The sequence below is a fragment of the Pteronotus mesoamericanus genome, unplaced genomic scaffold, assembly GCF_021234165.1.
Source record: "Pteronotus mesoamericanus isolate MK-2021 breed Mesoamerican mustached bat unplaced genomic scaffold, CSHL_Meso_final scaffold_85, whole genome shotgun sequence".
Lineage (NCBI taxonomy): Eukaryota > Metazoa > Chordata > Mammalia > Chiroptera > Mormoopidae > Pteronotus > Pteronotus mesoamericanus.
Genome location: NW_026555329.1, coordinates 19,263,789 through 19,283,222, shown reverse-complemented (window position 1 = coordinate 19,283,222; position 19,434 = coordinate 19,263,789). Strand labels below are relative to the sequence as shown.

General features: G+C 39.2%; 1 protein-coding gene across 1 annotated transcript in view; it reads left to right on the top strand.

Annotated features, from left to right (window-relative positions):
- The first annotated feature begins 682 nt into the window (after positions 1–682).
- PPP1R9A (protein phosphatase 1 regulatory subunit 9A) overlaps positions 683–19,434 on the top strand; it is a 269,005-nt gene continuing 250,253 nt past the window's right edge. The window contains exons 1-2 of the mRNA XM_054564340.1: positions 683–748; positions 2,016–3,629. Of these exons, the coding sequence (XP_054420315.1) occupies positions 2,235–3,629 (1,395 nt within the window). The 5' untranslated portion in view covers positions 683–748; positions 2,016–2,234. The remainder of the gene's footprint in view (positions 749–2,015; positions 3,630–19,434) is intronic.

The following is a 19,434-nucleotide window of genomic DNA, read 5'->3' as shown; positions in this document are numbered from 1 at the left end:
GTCCCGGCCCCAGGCCGGCCCGAGTGTGCGAGCGCGCCGGGGCCGGCCGCCGCCCGCCATGGCGTTGGGGAACGCCGCGCGCCTCCTGGGGTCGCCCGCCGCGGGCAGGGCGCGCGTGGGGGCCCCGGCGCGAGTGGAAGCGGCCGCCGCAGCCTCCCTCGGCGCTGCGCCGTGAGGAGTGGGTGGAGGGCACCGAGCGGGCGGTGCGGAGCCGAGCAGCGGCCACCGGGGGGCGGGGGCGCCGCGGAGGAGGGGTGGGAGCGCGGCCGCCCGACCCTCCCGCCGGCGGCGGCTCCCGCTCGGGTAAGGGGGAGGCTGCTCGCGGGGCGAGGAGTTGGGGAGGGTGGAGACGTAGAGGGAAAACCTCGGCTGGTACAAAGGCTGAGTTGCAGGCTGGGGGTGGGGGTGGGCTGTGGTTGGGAGCGATAGGTTGAAGATCGGAGGCATATCAGTGGGATCTATTGTTTCCTGGCACATTGGGAGGAAAAACAAAGGGATTTATGATCATTACCCTGTAATTTTTTTTTTATTTTTCTTTTTTTAATGTGGCAGGGAGCTCGGCTCTCCCCGTGCCACACTGGGATCCGCCTGGCAGCCGCCGGGAGCCGCAGCCAATGTGTTAGGGGACTTCAGGTGCTTCTTGGCACAAAGCTAGACTGCGACCTCCTACCATAGCGCTTGGCGTCACCTGCTCTCCCGGCCCTGCCCCGGGGCCGAGGATCTGGCTTGGGAATCGGCCGCCTCTCAAGTTGGTGTTATTTATGTTTGTCTTTTGTGAGGGCAGGTTTTGAATCCCCCGGCGGCCCGGTCTCCCCCGCACCCGCCCCCTTGGGCTCGAATAGGCGGGGGAGGGAGTGGGAAGGGGGAGGGGGAGGGGCGGATGTGTGAGGCTGAAGCAAATGTCAGGGCAGGTAGAAGGAGATCATCGATGCCTTGCCAAAAACCAGGCACCACACTCTAAAGCCTTTCTTATTTGTCTGCATGGGCCATGCATGCGTGCTGGGCCAGGAGCCGAGTTTCGAGACGATTTAAGTGAAAGTGTGTGCTTCCTCAGCCGATGGTGCATGGCATGGGGCTGATGTGGCTCGGCCTAATATTAAAAACCAAAACCAAAACAAAATGAAAAATCTTTAGAACTACATAGTCTGCTCCTCAGAAGATCTTGAAGTATTTATTGCTGGCCTATTGATATAAAATCCAGCTGTGGGCTCCAGGAGACCTGCAAGCCTGCATTGCGTTGCATTTTGAGCTTGTAGTAAGTTGGAGGCAAGTAGGAATAAACAAATCAGGGCTATGAAAAGAGGTTTCATGGTACATTTGCTTTCTGACCGTCACATTCTCATGCTTTTATTCCCATGACATTCTACATCCCTCTCTGTAATTAATAATTTCTACTCTTAGAAAACTTCCAAATATTTGCTATAACTGCACTTAGAGTGAAACTTATTGCCATTTAAGAACTTTGTTCTGCTTGTTTTGGTTTGAAATTGCACTAGTGCTGCTTTGGGGATGCTGCAGGTGAGAACATTGGACCACAAAGAGGGAAATGAGCCTCTATAGACATGTTTTGAAGTTTGTAAACATAGATTCCAAACTTTTAATTGTACTCATACAGAAAGAATAAGTTCCATCTGATGTGGACAGTCTGAATGAAGTTCATTTTTCTGGACAGTTTAATGATTTCTTAAAGATGCATGAACTGCTGATTTCTTTTATGGTGATTCACAAAAGTGACCAAAACTTGGGCTGAAGTATTGCTTTTAAGTGTACATGTATGTAACTTGTATGTGTATATGTGTGTGATTTTGGTAGAGGTCTCCAAATTGTATTTGAAATGTTTTGTTACCAAAGACCAATCAGAGTTATAACTTTTAAAGTCTTGGCTTTTAAATTCCAGTTTCAATTAGTAATAACCTCTGTTTGAAGCCACTTTGAAAGGAAAAGTGTATGTTAGTTGAGTAAACATAAATTCCAATAAGTAAATGAATTCAGAAACTCATTCTTTTCTATTACAGATGAACCTCTAGTCTTGCTTTGAAAAAAAGCCATTTTGTGTAACTCTTGACTGAATAATTTCCTAATACACCTGTTGCGAGGATCACTGACACAGTATGCCATTTGAGAGGTACTTTTTCTTGATCAAATACTGGTGATTAGAGAAGAGAGGTGTTTTGTTTCTTGTTTTTTTTTTCCCTTGATCATTATGAACATTGGCTTTTCACCCTGAAGTAAAAATGTTGAAAACCGAGTCTTCAGGCGAACGAAGCACTCTCCGAAGTGCCTCTCCTCACAGGAATGCTTATAGAACTGAGTTCCAGGCACTGAAAAGCACCTTTGACAAACCCAAGTCAGATGGGGAACAAAAAACAAAAGAAGGTGAGGGCTCCCAGCAGAGCAGGGGGAGGAAATATGGCTCCAATGTCAACAGAATTAAAAATCTATTTATGCAGATGGGTATGGAACCCAGTGAGAATGCTGCAGTCATTGCCAAAACAAGGGGAAAAGGTGGACCTTCATCTCCTCAGAGAAGAATGAAGCCCAAAGAATTTCTAGAGAAAACAGATGGCTCAGTTGTTAAGTTGGAGTCCTCTGTTTCAGAACGAATTAGTAGATTTGACACAATGCACGATGGCCCTTCATATTCTAAGTTCACAGAAACTCGGAAGTTGTTTGAGAGAAGTGTGCACGAATCAGGACAAAATAACCGTTATTCCCCAAAGAAAGAGAAAGCTGGAGGGAATGAACCTCAGGATGAATGGGGTGGTTCGAAGTCCAACAGAGGCAGTACTGATTCCTTGGACAGCCTTAGCTCCCGGACCGAGGCTGTCTCCCCAACTGTGAGTCAACTGAGTGCTGTATTTGAGAACACCGATTCCCCCAGTTCCATCATTTCTGAGAAGGCTGAAAACAATGAATACTCAGTGACCGGACATTATCCCCTAAATTTACCAGCTGTGACTGTTACAAATCTTGACACCTTTGGTCACCTTAAGGATTCTAATTCTTGGTCTCCTTCAAGCAAACACGGTGATGATTCAGAGGATGCTCAGAAGTGTAACACATCCTTGGTAACAGAAGTGGCTTTGAAAAGTACCTCTCTAGCTTTGATGCCTAGTGAAGAGACACAGCAGAGCAGGGAAGCTGAGGACTCCACATCTAACCAAGAGACTCCTGACAGAGTTGACAAAGACATTCGTGAAGAACCTTGTGCTGAGAATAGGGCAATGCCAAAGTCTGACATCCTTTCACCACAAAATGAACCTTTAGAAGATGCCAAAGTGAATTTGGTTGGGAAAGAGGCAGCAATGCCACAGAAGAAGGAACTTGCAGGTGGTGATTTTATCTCTGCTGATGCTTCTGGGTCCAGTTGTGGGAAGGAAGTACCCGAAGATTCAAATAATGTTGAGAGTTCCCATGTTTACATGCACAGTGACTATAATGTATATAGGGTAAGATCCAGGTGTAATTCAGACTGGGGAGAGACAGGCACCGAACAGGATGAGCAGGAAGATAGTGATGAGAACAGTTACTACCAACCTGACATGGAATACTCGGAAATTGTTGGATTGCCAGAAGAAGACGATATCCCGGCAAATAGGAAAATTAAGTTTAGTAGTGCTCCAATTAAGGTAAGTATGTTTTCTCAGTTTGTTTTCCAAGTTTTCTCTAAGTTTTCTTAGTATTTGGGCCTAACTGTGTGCAGACCAAATTTTGACAACTATGAGGAACTCAAGGTTGTTGATACATAGAATGTTGTCAGGTGATTTAAAAAATTTGGAGTTTGAGAGATATCCATCATATTTCCGAATGTGTTTTACAGTTGAATAAGCCAGTGTTGAATAATATTAAAGTTGAAGAAGTTTGGGGATTGTGAGATGCTTTCCAATGGACTGGAGTGTGAATAACAGGAACACTGAAAATCAGGAGTGCTAGTGTGAAATAGAATTACTTCTGTAATTAGTATTACCTAAGATTACCCAAAAATAATATTTTCTGAAGCTAAACACCAAGATATCATGTATAATGCACAGTGGGAGAGTTATGGTAACCTTGAACTAATACTCTTTATTTCCTTGCTTAAAAACATCTGAATTATCACTTAACTGAAGTGTAAGTGGATTGTGAGGAATGTTGGAGCTTTTTTTTTTTTTTTTTTTTTTTTTTTTGGTACTGCTGCTTGGTAGTGAAAGTTTGATTCATGGAAATATATTAGTGGACTTTAATGGGAAAGCTATGACTGTAAATAGCTTTGCATTCAGAATTTGATAGGGAATTTTAAAATGAAATTTTGTGAAAGTTAAATTGATTTGCCATTCATGGATTTATTTTTACCTCTTAAACACTGGATGAATGCCAGCTGAATTCAGATGCTCCATTAACGACTTCACTGAGTTCACAATTGATAGAGAAGAACAGCACAATGTACATGAGCAGCGGGTGGCGAAGCGTTATTAGCCGGTAGTGGCAGCAGGGCGGGAGGGGAGTGTCAGGGCCTCCTGGCTATTTCAAAGTGTGCCTGCCTGCCGGCCCCTTCCTGAGATTCTGGCATGTCTCCTTAGGGGACCTGGAGGGTTGCGGTGGCAGGATGTGTGGTTTGAAACCACTTTGTAAGGGGCTTCTAGCTTACACAGTGTATTTATGATAGATCTGGAATTTGGTATGGTACCTTTTAAAACTTTTCTCCTCACAATCTCTAATCACTGTTCTATTATCATTTCTACCTGATGAAACTCCCATATAAGGTTGTAGTGTAGTTTGCGTAGCAAAGAGAAATCTGACCTTGCTTTAATGATGCAATACTCTTTTGAAATAAAGTAATAATCTATGAGATTGTCTACAGGTGTTAGCTGGGAAACATTTCACCAGTGTAAGGCAAAAGTTCTGGATCAGGAGGGGCCATGTCAAGTTCAACTGTGTTTAAAGTAACTAGAGAGGTGAGTCTAGTTTCTGAGGAAGCTAAGTTTCTTTGCAGCGCTTGGCCCCTTGCCTTTGCTCTCTCTCTCTCTCCTGTCCCCCAATTCCAGGCACTCTCTTTAGTGAGCCTGCTCCAGGCCTGTTCTGTGGGCTCCTGAGTTTGACAGTTCTGTCCCCTTTGCAAGTATTTCCCGTTGAACATCATCTTTCTACCCCTTAGGAAGAAAGCAGTAAGATCAAATTGTTTCACGTCAAGCAAGGCAAGAATAACTGAAATGAACTCTTTAAGGAGTTCGTTAAAACCAGTCACTGACTCCCTAATGGGAATTAGCAGCTTATGAAAATTTATCAAGTAGAACGCTACCCACTCAGCCCATTTGGACACCAGCTTTGTATCTAGGTCCTGTGCTGGCCAAAATATAACTGCACAATAATAGGTTTAGCCAATTTTGAAGGATTTATCATTGAAATAATGGCTGTACATATGTGATAAAACCAGGTTTTGGTTATGATATTTTGAAATAGAAGTGTTTTTTTTTTCCTATTGCTTATACCAGCAAGCATTTTACCTTTTAATTTTCATACAACAAAGATACTGTGTATTTCATATAACAAAGGATGAAATAAATTACATGTATTTAAGTTTAACACATTTCATCAAGAACATAGTTCAAGCAAAAGATCTGTGAAACAGAGATAATGCCCTGTGTTTTAGTGGGCAGTTAACAGTACTAGTTGGAGTGGATTAATTTTGCAAACAGAAGATTCATTCTTTGCCCTTTGTAATGAATAAGACTCTTGTTGTTCCCATTGTTTAACATGTAAGTGAATTCACTTGGAAATTTTGAGAACTACTTTTCTGCTGGGCGGTGGTGATTATGGTAGTGTTTAGATTGATCTCCAGTGAAGATTTTTGCCTTAGAGAGTGGTCATACTTGATTCAGTTCAGAAAGTGTTTATTGAAGGCTTATCATGTGTCTATTCTCATGCTGTTAGCTGCAGGAGAACAAAAACTTACAAGGTTACCTTTTCCTCTGTGAGCTTGTAGAGTCTATTCTTAAACACATATTTAAAACCCCTGTAACTGTGTAAAAACTTGGGCCACAGTGGCTAATGAATACTTGAACTGTCTGGCTGTGCTAGGTAAGTGGAGTGAACGGAATCTGATTGATCACTTGGAAGGGAAGACACTCAGCTATTCCTCATGTGTGCTTTAAAATTCTTTTTATAAAGCATTATTTATAGAATGGGAAGTTAGGATTTCGAACCACAATCTTTTCCTTTGAAATTTCAACACACTTTTTCCAAAGCAATAGGAAGTATATTCCTTATAGAAGTGATCTTCAGAACTTTCACATACTTTTCCTGATACCCTCATCTTATTCTTCACTAGGGTAAAAATTCTCAGCAACTTTAGCATGCTGTTTTAGATCTCGTTTATGATCTCTGTGTATGTGATGATGTCCTCAGTTTCTAATTCAATTCTTCTATAGATGTTTTAAATAGATATTTCTCTTGATCTTACATCTGATCTTCAGTCTGGACTTAGACAATAATACAAATCATAGCTGATCTTTCCTGTGTAGCATATTCCTTGTACATAACTATTGGTGACTTTTAGAAATGGTCAGATTGTTTTTTAATGTGTTTCCTAGTGTCCTGGAAAACTATAATGGGATAATAATAGAAAATGTAAAATCCAACTTTGAGATACAGAGTGAAGGAGTGTTATGAACTGTGCTAATTTGAGATGTGGAATTACACCTTCATTCTTAGGAATCTCTCAAAACCAAGGGATTGAATTGATTAAATTTGTCTTAGATAAATCAAGGAAAGAAAAGCTGACATTTTTCATTCTTTTTCCTGTTAATTCAGAAGAATGTTTACAGAGCTCTTACTATATGTCAAGAACAATGCAAATGCAATAAATACACAAAATGACTAGAGCCAGTCAAATCAGAAACGGCTGGTAGGTGGGAAGTGTACTACCCTCTAGGGATGCTTTTAAGGCTATTCTGCTCAATTCTCTTTTTGGATGGTATTTCTAAGGTCCCTGAAACTTTATAAAGGAAGTCACACTCCTTTCTCTGTTTCTGGTAACCTTATGTCCTTTGAATTGATGTTCTCCAAATACAGTGTCTCTGAAAAAGGGTATTTTCCTAATTCCCAGCAAGAAGGGGATTGCAGGGTTAATGTTGAGGTGCATCGTGCTATACTTTTCCGCGTGTTTCCTCAAACTCTATAGAGCTGTACAGAGCAGGGTGCAAAGGAGACTCCCCACGGGCAGCAGTGTTGCTCTAAACCTTACGTTATAAGTTGTTGAAAACGGTTCCCTTAGCCTTTTCTCCCTCATTTGGGACTCTGAGTTGTCAGGGGCACACAAGGCTTTTTATGCAGGGTGGTGTTCGGAGCATGGTTCTAAGATCCCAACTTCTGTCTTTGTGGAGCTTTTTCTAACAGTCTTGCTCAGTGCTTCTTAAACTTAATATGCATATGAATCACCTGGGGATCTTTGAAAATGTGAATTTGTGATTCAGTAGGTGTTTTGTGGGCAATTACCTTGATGCAGTGGTTAGCCTCCAAGTATACTACCAGCAATTTCAGAGGTTACTGCAGAGACAGGCTCAGCAACCAAATTAGAGTGGTTGAATCACACAATTTATAAACTCAGTTTAAAACCCACAGCTGGAAACCGGAGGAAAGCCATGGAGGAAGTTCATGTACTTACAGGGCTAACAAGTTTGGAAGGACCGTGCTACCTGAGTCCTGGCGCACATTCATATGTCCTCTTCCTCTTCCACATCAGCCTTCCCCATCGGTCGTGCGGTTATGAGGTCTAAGGTTGATATGTGAGCCAGGACTCTCCAGACTAATGGAGCCCTGGGCTAATGATACATACTTGCTTTATCCAGGAGAGTGGGGGACAAGTACGCTTAGCTACAGCTGTAGCTTTGCCAGTGTGCCTGCTGATGAGCCAGGGGTTTTGTTTGCATTTCTTGGGTGGAGCATCTTTGAGTCCAGAGTAGGACCACACTGACTATGCTCGGTTGGTGGCTGGCCTGGAGAAGACGTAGCTGTCAGGAGATGACGTGATTCTCACTTGATCTTTCCACCCCTTTCTACTGGCAAGTGTACCTCTTGTTCGTTCCATTGCTATCTTCTATTTTGGCGTGTCTTACAGGTTACTAACTTACTTATTTTTTAACACATGAATTTTGCCTTCCTCTTATAAGCTTTCCTTATCTAAACTTAAGCCTCTGAGTGTTGCCTTTCTTATAAACTACTAGATTATGAGGCTGTCAGATATTATCACTTCTTATGAGTCTCTCAATCTTCATAACAGAATTTAATATTCCCAGTACTTCTCAAATAATACAGCAGGCACACAGGACAGTAGGTCTGGGATGAGATTGTGTATTTCTAACAAGCTCTGCAGCTGGTGCTGATGGTTCTGGTCAACAGACTACTCTTTGGAGTATGATTTTGAATTTGAGTCTCCTGGCTTGTGGAAGGGGCTTGTCCTCAAGTGCCGGGGCAGCGCATCTAACAAATCTGCTTTCCAGGTGGGTGTGCTGTATGTGGCTGGTTGTGTGCAATAATATTCTTTGAAGATGAAACCGGTGTAAACTTGTCAAGTGCATGAAGCACTCTGTTTCTGGATATCCAAGTAGATGATGATCCCTAAATTCCAAAGGAGTTTGGGTCATCAACAATTCTAAACTCTTTGTGTGGCCTAAGTTTTCAAGCATAAAAAGGCAGGAAGAGAAAGTTTTTTATAGAGGGAGAAATTCCATTTCTTTCATTCTTTTGGAAGTCTAAATGAATAAATTTCTAGAGAGAGTGTAAGAATTGTCATCTTACTTAGCTTGCTTTTATTTGGATAACTTTTATGTCATAATATTTAAATTGGACTTCCTTTTAAGTTTTGATGATTTGTAATCTATAGTTCATAGCCAGGTATACACGTCAAATATTTTAAAGTACTCTGTAAAATTAAATAATGAATATTTATTGAATAACATCTTTTCTAATATCGAGGATATATACTACTACCTCTTTTTTTCACTGAATGTTGGTCATTTGGTATGTAAAAAAGAATTCTTCAGTATAGCAAAACATTACAGACATTTGCTGTCATTTATTCGTAGAAGAAAGATTTGAAGTTTCTTGCTTTTTGTATCATCCATGTTATCTTCCCCTCTAAAAATCCTCACAGAGGACTAGTTGTTGGGTTAAAGGTAAGAGGCTGAATTTTGGGGGAAATAACTTTATTATGTTATTCACACATTATTTACCTTATTAACCCAGTTACATGTCCCTCCACAGTAATCTGATTAAAACCTCATTTGCATTAGCTTTTCTCTAATAGTAGCTTCACCACTCAAAAAGAAAAAGTGTTCAGAATTTCTGTAGAAATATACAATTAGATATAGGATAAATTATACACAGAACAAATATTGCTATGTTAAGCTCTGAATATTACTTCTTGGATGTTCGCTTTGACAGCTGAATATTACTGGTTTTGTGCTGTTATCTAACTTATTTAATATTTTATGCTGAATATTACTGGTTTTGTGCTGTTATCTAACTTATTTAACATTTTTTCATAATTTTCTGTGCTCTTCCTTTTTGGATCTATTTCATTTTTATTCTTTTGCTTCCTATACAGTCTCTCATTTTGAATAGGAAGAAAACTTTTCAAGTAATGCTTTCTACTTCTTATTCTTGGTCACTTTAAAATTTTTCCCCTGGTTCTAATCTCTTTATTTTGGTTTGTGACAGAGCAACTTAAAGATGAAAAGTACTTAAACGCAATCTAGTGTAATTTCCCCCTCACTTCAGTTAGCCCTTCAACAGCATATTGCTGACAGATGATCGTTCGGCTCCTGCTTGAACAGCTCCACTATGGGGAGTTTATTATTTTGCAGGGTCAAAGGAAAGTTAGAAGAAGGGACATGCTGTGCGTGCGTGAGTGCACACATGCATGCACAGGCATGTGCTTATTTTTATTTATTTTTTTATTTGCAATTTTTTATTGAGATAAAATTCAAATAACATAAAATTCACCATTTTAAAGTGTAGAATTTAGTGGTTCTCAGTATGTTTACAGTGTTGGGCAACCGCCACTACTTTCTAATTCTAGAAAATTTCCATCACCCTAGAAAGAAACCCTGTTTCTGTTAGCAGTCACTCCCAATTTTTCTTCTTCCCGCATCCACTGGCAACCACTAATCTATTTTCTGTCTCTATGGATTAGCCTTTTCTGGACATTTCATATAAATGGAATCAGGGGCAGGCTTTTTAAACGGATTGTAGGAGACACAATGAGTATGACTTGGGATAGGTTAAAATTTGAGATGGCATGAGGACAGCAGACTATAAGAAAGTGTAGAGAGCAAAGGCAAAAGAATTTTCTGGATAGTGAGGTGGTTTGAAGATTAAGTCGCAAGATGTGCAAGCAACAGATTCTGTCTGCCCTTTCATGCAATGGTATGGAGAGAAAGAAGACAAGAAGCTGAGGAGACAGCAGGATCCAGGAAGGAATGAGGGTACGTATTTGCCAACTGAGGGGGAATAGTGTATGTAGCAAAGAGGATGGCAAAGAAACTCCCTTTTTTGGGACACTGTACTTCTATTCATGTGATCTGAAATTGCTGTTGATGAAGCCTAAGCCTTTGCTTCAGTAGAGCCTGTCTTTAAAGGCATAAATAGTGCTAATCCTGATTTTCATCTTTACATTGGTCTTTTCTAGCATGAAGGGACCCTTATCCTTTTCTATCTGATGCTTGTTTCCATCCTTCTCCTCTTATGTTGTTGCTTTCATGATTCTTTTATGTTGATAGGAGTTGTTCATGGACTAACGTCAACACTTTATTTTTAAAATTCTCTTCATCCTTTATTACTTCCATATAGATTTCATATTCCGTACTTGCTATTATCTGTAATATAACCATCTGTGAGGTGTGTAATTTTGGGTGGGTGTTTAGTTTATTGCACATCGTCTACTGAAATATATATATGTATATATACATATATACACACATACAGACACTATTAAGTATTATTAATGTAATGAAAGTAACCAAGAGTTACTTGATAGTCTGTAAACTTGGGAAAATTTGCCTCTTAAGACTTTCATTTTTCTTATTTGTAACTGAGGTTGTCTTTCTCGTAATTTATCATTAAAACCCCTTTATCAGCTTTAATATCTTGTGATTCTCTGATTATCTTTTAAACATATTTGTATAATATCACTATTATAAATGTGCTGTCATTTCAAAGGAAAAATTTGGGACATCTTTTGTTGAAGAATTAATATTAAATTGCTCTTGAGAATGTTATTTATGCTATACATTATAGTAAGAATTTTTAAATGATTAAAATATTCAATCCAAGGGAGTACATTTTTATAGAGTGGCTCTTCAGAGAAGCTCAATTATTGAAATTAGTAGTTGAACTATATATTTAAAACACCCTGCTGAGGAACCTAAGAATAAAGAAAAATGTTTTGTAATACAGTTGCTGACATATTAATTGCTTCACTCACTTTTGTTCTGGAAATAGCTCCACAGCATAGTTCAACATGATTGAGATATTGATAATGTCTTTTCACAATTCCTAAGTTTTCAGCCTAACTTGCTTTCCTTTTCTCATATACCTATCCTGACAAAAAGGACGATGAAATAGGCAGAATATAAAGATATCTGGAAATGTAATATTTTAGGAGCAAAGTCTTGTTCTTTGCTTATTTAATGTATTTCAGAGGGATTTTAAAAAGCGATTTGTAGAGTTAAATCTGTTCCTTATATATTTACATATAGAAAGAAAACTGGTTTTAAATGAAACAGCTCATAGACATGTTAGTTTACTTCTCTCTTTTTAAAATCAGATAATGAGTTTTATTCTGGGGAATGCTCATCTTCCAAATTATTTGCTATTTACAGTGGGCTAGACTGGGACACACAGCAGTTGGCAAGAGTCAAGAAGATAGTCAGGACTATCTTTGGAGGCTTCTTTCCCGGAGCAGCCAGATGAGTAGGTACTCGCTGGTTTTCCCTTGATGCCTTGGCACTGGCATGGCCTTGACAAACTGAGTGACACTGTGCCTTGAGTCTGTCTGTCACCTTATAGTGAGGTGGACCTCTCTCTTTTCTGCACTTTGGATCTCTCCTTTAAAAATTACTTCTAATTTTCTTTCAAAAATTTGTCAAGACAAAGCTTCATGGAGGGTACACTAATACTGGAAAATCTGTCTAATCTCGAATACAGGGATTTTAAATAGTCCTCAGAGTCAGAGGTGTCTCTTCAGGCTATTGAAAGGTTTTTCTTCCACTGTAAGAGACCTCGGTAGACGAGAGAGCCCAACAGCTTTATTGGTGTTTAAGACCCACTTATGAGTCAGTGCTGTATTGATGGATTCTTTCACTAAGCGTTTCTTTCAGACAAAATAGACAACTTCTTTCAAAGTTGTTACATAAAGGAAGAAAAAGGCAGATTCACATTTTTTAAGTTATGAATCAACTTATGTAAGTATTTTCTTTTAAGAAACCATTCCTCAGGGGGAAAGGTAAAACTTTATTGGAGGGTGTTTGAATATCATCTTGTGCACCAATATGTGAAATATATTTATTTTTAGAAGTTTATTCTGTAGGTAGAAAAATAAAGGACAGTAATTTCCTCTTAGAAATTTTGAGGTTGAGCACTGAATATTAGAACAAATGTGAAAACAAGTCTTATGAAAAATAAAAGCTGATCCAGAAATGAAAATCCATGATAAAATAGGAAAAGCAGAATACAGGAATGATAATAATGTAAGATCAGTTCTTCATTGACTTTTGGTATCTGTGTATCATGCTAAATTAACAGGCAATTAACCCTATATACAATTTTCTGTTTTTGAGCATCTACAATTATTTAGATTACTTAGATTTCTAAAAGTAAAATTATTGGCTAAAATATTTGAAAGCCCTTGATACATACTACCTGAATTATTATTCAGAAAGGCCATTTTGGTTTATAACTGGCACTCCATTGGAATGGTTTTCTCACAGTTCCTGAACGAGTACTTGGTATTATTTATATGTTTTGTAGTTTTCAGTTTGGTAGTGAAAAATGTCTTTCATAATTTCTGTGTATTATGTTGATTTATGGTGAGTTTGAATGTTTTCATGTGCTGACAGGCCTTTTTTGATATGAATGCTGAATGCTTATTGCTTTTTTTTTGGTCAATGACTATTAGTAAGGAATTTATCAAAATGTTGTCTTGGTAGGAAATTAAAAGAATTCATGAATCCAATAATAGGGAAGTAGTTAAATTCATTGTGATATATACATATAGTGTATACATACACAATAGGATAAAGCTGTTTTAAATCATGTCGTCTAGAATTTTTAAAAATGAGAAATACTTTACAATATTGTGTAAGATAAAAAGACTGGTTAATACTTAATTTCATTTTTATCATGATCTTATTTTAAAGTATACATACTTGCATCTAAGGCAAAGATTGAAAGCACATATATCAAAATGTTAACTCTGGTTATTTCTGGATGGAGCAAATAAAGGTGATGTTTAAAAAAATTATTTTTATATTTCTAGATTTACTAAATTTTCTACAATGAGCATATTACTGCTTTAATTACATATATGAAAAAGGTGGTGAGGTCACAATTGGAATAATCAGCAATAACAACTTAGGAAGTTGACAGAAACAAATTTTTAATACTTTCCAAGATTCTAATAATTTTTAATGTAACTTTCTTTGGGGGTCCGCGTGTCATAGAATAAACATTTTGGTTGAGGAGTATCCGTTTATGGAATACTGAAGAAGGGTTGGGTGAACTTTTGACAGTTGAATTCATTAAGGGCCTACTTTTTAATCCTTGGTAAAATTGATCCCACATTTGTGGCTAAGCATGTAAGTATTATGAGGGGAAGATCTTCCACTGGATTTTCAAATTATGATAACATTTGAATATCTTTTTGATACTTCCCTTGAGTTGCTGTTGTGTTACTTAAAATGTGCTTTTAAAACCTGGGCATGGATTCTGGATTTGAAGTGAAAAACATTTTAATGAGAAGTCTTACTAAAAATAATACATTTTTGTTTAAAGAAATCCCAACAGTTATCCCAGGTGAGGTTATGTCCTTCTTTTTGATCTGTTAATGTATTGAGCCTCAACAGGCTCTCTTTCTCAGACGCGGAGACAGTAGCGAAGCCAAGCTGAGTACCTTGCCTATATGTAATCCCTTGAAAGCCCGTGCATGCACTCGGCTGAAAACAGGATTTTGAGTGCTAGACCTCCAGGCTGTCCTTTTGAATGTGTTTCCTGTTCCTAAACACCAGCTGGTATGTAGCTTCCTGTTGTTCTTCTTAACAAAACTTTTAGCTGAAAAGAGAATCATTTGATGTATGATGATATTATATGGTAGTATATAATATTGTTAGTTAGAGTCAAAGGGTCAGTTCCTCTCGTGCACTGGGTAGTGTTCTACCTTTGAAAATCTTTTGTAGATAATATTGGAGTTTATAAAGTAGGAAAGTATTTTTGTTGGGTGGCAGAGTTTTCTGAAATTAGAAATTTGAAGTATTGCTTCTGGCCTAATTAGATCAACTGATGAATCTTTTTTTTTAATAGTTTATTTTTTTAATTGTATTTTTTCTATTACAATTTACCCCTGTTATACCCTCATCCACCTCTACCCACCCTCTTCCCCCAGCCCCCACAATCAAAACAGTGTTGCCTGTGTCCATGAGTCCTTTTTCTTTTTTGTTCAGTCCCTCTGCACCCCCAGCTCCCTCCCCTAGAGCTGTCAGCCTGCTCTTTATCTATGAGTCTGTCATAACTCCAATCTTAATAGTTTTAAACAGTTTGGTATTTTACAAGCTCTGGTGAAGTCCTAATTAAATTGCCTTACTATATAATCTGGTGCTACATTATCATTTTTTATTAGGTATACTTAAAAAGTATTATAATATGGCTAATACATTCTATTTATATTTTATTGTATGCTGAGTTTATAGTAATAACACTCAGATGATGGTATATAATGGTAAGGACAATTTAAAGGAAAAAGGCAAGAGTATTCTGCATCCAACCGAGTTTGAGATGACACTTGTTTTTCCTTTGGAGACCATGATGCTTGTGGAATTATATTGCTGGCTTCTTTCCTGAATAATGAGTTCTGTGATTTGTATGTTTAAGGAACTACAGAGCTCTCAGGAGATGGCCCTGTTTGAGGACGTAGAAGTCAGAAGTTTTAGTTTAAAGCTATTTGGTTTAGACTCTTAATGAAACTCTTACCCTTAATTTAGAAAGGAACCATTGACAAAGTAGAGTTGATCTGTCTCACTGGAGGATGGTGGAAATAAACTGTAAATATTGATATGAAATAATTTTGAAGGTACCTTTTTCCCCATGTCTTACAGTTGTCAGAGTTCTCCAAAGAGACAGAGCCAATAGAAGGTGTGTGTATACACACACACATACACACATGCACGCGTTCTGTCCAGAAAGTATTCAGCCATGTAATATGAAAAATAGAGACATTGATTCAAGAAGATGTAAGATACACAAAACATTGTACACAGGACAATGACACCTCAGTCCCCTTCAAAGTAGGCACCTTGGGACCCCACACAGTTCTCCCAGTCACCATCAGTTGCCCTGTCGTATTTTCCTGAATCTCAATCATAGTCTGAAATCTCTTCCTTTCAAAGGTGATTTTAGTTTTGGGAAAAGCCAGAAGTCACAGGGCACCAAATCAGGTCTGGTGGGAGACTGAGTCACCTGGGTGATTGGATGTTTTGCCAAAAAACTGTGCATGAGACGTGATGCCAGAGCGGGCATCTTGTTGTGATGAAGCTGCCCATCGCCAGCTGCCCATAGCTGCGGCCTTCTGAATCATCCCAATAGTTTCCACAGAGAAATGTTCAAGTTTCACACAAAATTTGATGCAGATTCGTTGCTCTACGTGCTCAGTCATTTTGAACGTGAGGGACACTCAGTACACATGCTCACTTAATGGCGTCTACCGCCTCCATTGACTAGTAGGATGAAAATCATCATTGTTCATGCACGCACATTCCAGTCCACTTTCCTTGGCAGTCAGGTTACACTGTGCAAACCATTCTCTTTTTATTAACAATGGTTGGACTTTCTTTGGACAGACCTCATGCATGTATATGTATGTGGAAAGAGACAGAGATTTAAGGAATTGGCTCAGATGATTATGGAGTCTGGCAATTCCAGGATCTGTAGGGTGTGCTCTCGGGCTAAGACCCAGTGAAGACCTGAGGTTACAGTTCAAGTCCAAAAAGTGTCAAGCTGGAGACCCAGGGGAGGACCCAGGCTAGGGACTCAGGGTTCAAGTTCGAAGGTTATCTACTGGAAAATTCCTTTCTGCTCAGGGTAAGTCAGTCTTTCGTGCTTTTTAGGCCTTCAGCTGGATGAGGCACACTCACATGGTAGAGGGCAATCTGCCCTACTCAAAGTTAACCAATTTAAATGTTAATCTTATTAAAAAAAATCTCATAGAGGCATCCAGAATAATGTTTGGCCGGCCGTTATTAGTGTCTGAGACCCATGGCCTGGTCAAGCTGACACAAAATTAACCATCTGTCTGGGATTCTTATTTGCTTGTACCCTCTGAAGCCGGGTCAGAGAATAAAATTTCCCCACATATTTCACTGGAGGGGTTGGTAGAAAACCTGCTTAAGGGGATTCTCCTTCTTGGGGCAGTATGTAGTAGAAGTAGGTTTGGAAGCAGTCCTAGATTCCGATCTGCTGACAAATGATCTTCTGAAGAAAGAATGCTTAAACTATAAAGGCGGGGACTTTGTTTGATGGTAAGTCTCTAGGCCTGTCACATTATGACACGCAGTAGGTATAGAGTCTGGGTTAGTAAACTTTGATGTCTATCCCCCGTGCTCCTTCACCTTCCCCGCCACCCCCCATAGGAAGGTCCAGAGTGGGATGATGGTGATAATGTTTGTACATGTATAATGACTGTATAATTTATTGGTAGGTAAAATCCTTCAAGTTCACGGTTATAAATGAAAATGAGTGATTGCATTACAGATTGTCATCTTTTCCAGCCCTTCCTCTGGCTTGCGGAAGCTGTTGCGCTCTCTTTCATTTGGGAAATCCCAATCTATTGCCTGATAATGACAGCTTATAAGTAACCAGAAGCAGTCATTAAAGTATGGTTGCATGAGATACGGCTGTGAGGATAGAAGGGGGAGAGTATTCATTTTGCCTTAACTTTATTTCTGCTGTGAGTGATTGCCCAAGCTTGTAATTAGTTGCAAGGGAATGTAAAAATTGAGGCTTCATATGAAAGATGTAAAGCTCCTTATTTAGAAATTGCAGTAATTTGCTACAACTTGGGTAACATGAATATATGAGTCTATCTAGTTTTACATGAAAATTTAAACAAGGCAGTTGAATTATTTCCTAGCATTTAGTCTATGTCCATCTTTTATTTCCTGACCTGTTTATTTTAAAATATGGTGTGTTTTTTTGTTTGTTCTTTTCAGTCATTAGAGAAACATTATTGAAAATATTTATTATGTGTTGAGCTTTGGGCTCTTCTGTGTGGATATTAATATAAATAAGACTGTCCCTTGCTCCTCAAGAAATATTTAGTCTTGTGAGGGAGGGAGGTAGAGAAAACACTTATAGGATAGTGTGATAAGTGCTGTGATAAAAGTATATGCAGAAAGCGACCATATATAATTTATTGTCCAAACTGTGACTCTTTTCAGAAAAAAAGGGGTGAATAATTATGCATATTTGAGAAGTTAGATCGTCTGAGTACATGTATAATTTTTTATTTACTTTTTTTTTTTTTAATAAGAGCATAGACCATTGCCTAGTTGTCTTTGTAACACACAATGTCTAGGGTGACCATACAGTTTATTGTCAAACTGGGACACATTTCGATAGTGAGAAAAGTACTATTAATACTTACGTTGGGACAATAGACATAGCCTAGGACTGGCCCAGGGCAACCAGTACACATGGTCACCAGCGTATAACAGGGTACAGAGGTGCTCCTGAGCAGGGGTGTCTGCCTTCAGTGGGAGGAGGGGGATCATCAGGGAGGGCTTTCTCAGGGGAAGCGATACTTGAGTCTTTAAAGATGAATAAGAATTTGTTAGGCAGAGATGCGGGACATGCTAAGCTGAAGGAATAGCATGTTTGAGGTAACTACAAATAAATCAGAACAGCTGGAAGAACAGGAGGTGTGTGTGTGTAGTAAGAGAAGATAGGCAGGTAGTCTTTCAGGGAGGAACCTGTATATTAAGGGTTTGGAAATTAAATGCAAACTCCGGGAAGTCACTGAAGAGCTTTCAGGGCCAGATGGCCTCCTCATTTTGCTGTAGTGCCTCCCTCCTGTATGTTGGTGGTTATGGGAGGCGGGAGGAAATCCATTGTTCTCTTTCATTTTCTCTATTTTTTCAGTAAACATTTATCTTAGAAACTTTCAACCAACTTCTGTTTAACCAAATTGCCAGATTAACTGGTGCTTTCCTTTTGTGGGATAAGGCTTATTGACTGATGCCCGTCTGAATGATTCAGGCTTGCAGGCTCTTCTTATGGCCTCGCTCCTGATCCTGCCAAGCTGAGCTGTAGGTCAACTATGGGTTTAAACAGGGTCTTTGAACCTGTTTTTGCTCATGTTACTTAACCTTTTTAAGTGTGCATTTAATTGAATATTATGTAAATTGGTGAGATACGATTATGAGAAGATATTTTCCTATAAATATGTAAATTAAATTTTTGTAAAGATCTGATAAAGAGGTCACTTAAAAATCTTGCTGTTGAATTAAATGAGGGGGATATGGGTGAGTGATACTATTTGAACAAATACCTAAGAAGATCATTTGCAAGTGTCTTGGAGATTTTGCTCCATTTTAAGAAGGCCGAACTGGCAATCATAGCCTTTACAAGAAAGATAATCCCTGTTGTTAATCTGCAGACCTAAACTCCAACAAAAGGCCCTGGCCTGATGATTGGTGAGTGAATGCACCTTCAAGAGTCTTAATTATTATACACCTTGTTGGATATATTTCAGGTTTTAGGAATCTCCACGTCAACTGCCTCTTTCAACTGACAGATGCTTAGTGTAAATTGCATTTGCTAAGAGCACCTCTTCTTGTAAAGAGTGTCTGCTCTAAGCTAGGCACTATCTATGCTAATTACCCAAATTACATAGTAGAATGTACCTCTCTCAAGGAGCCTGCATTTCAGTGGGAAGGATGGACACATAAGCCGGCAGCTTATCAGGTAGTGAGAGAAGTGTGCACAGGACACAGTGACTACAGAGAAAGGGCCCATGGGTTCTGGAGGCAAGTTAGGGAAAGCTTCTGGGGGGAAATGAAGCTCTAGCTGAGTTTTGAAGGTTTAGTAAGTGTTTACAGAGAAAGGGGCAGGTGTGCAAGGTAGCATGAAGGCACAGGAGAGAGAAGAACCCGCAGTCTTTTGCAGATCTTAAAGTAGTTTAATGATGTTGGG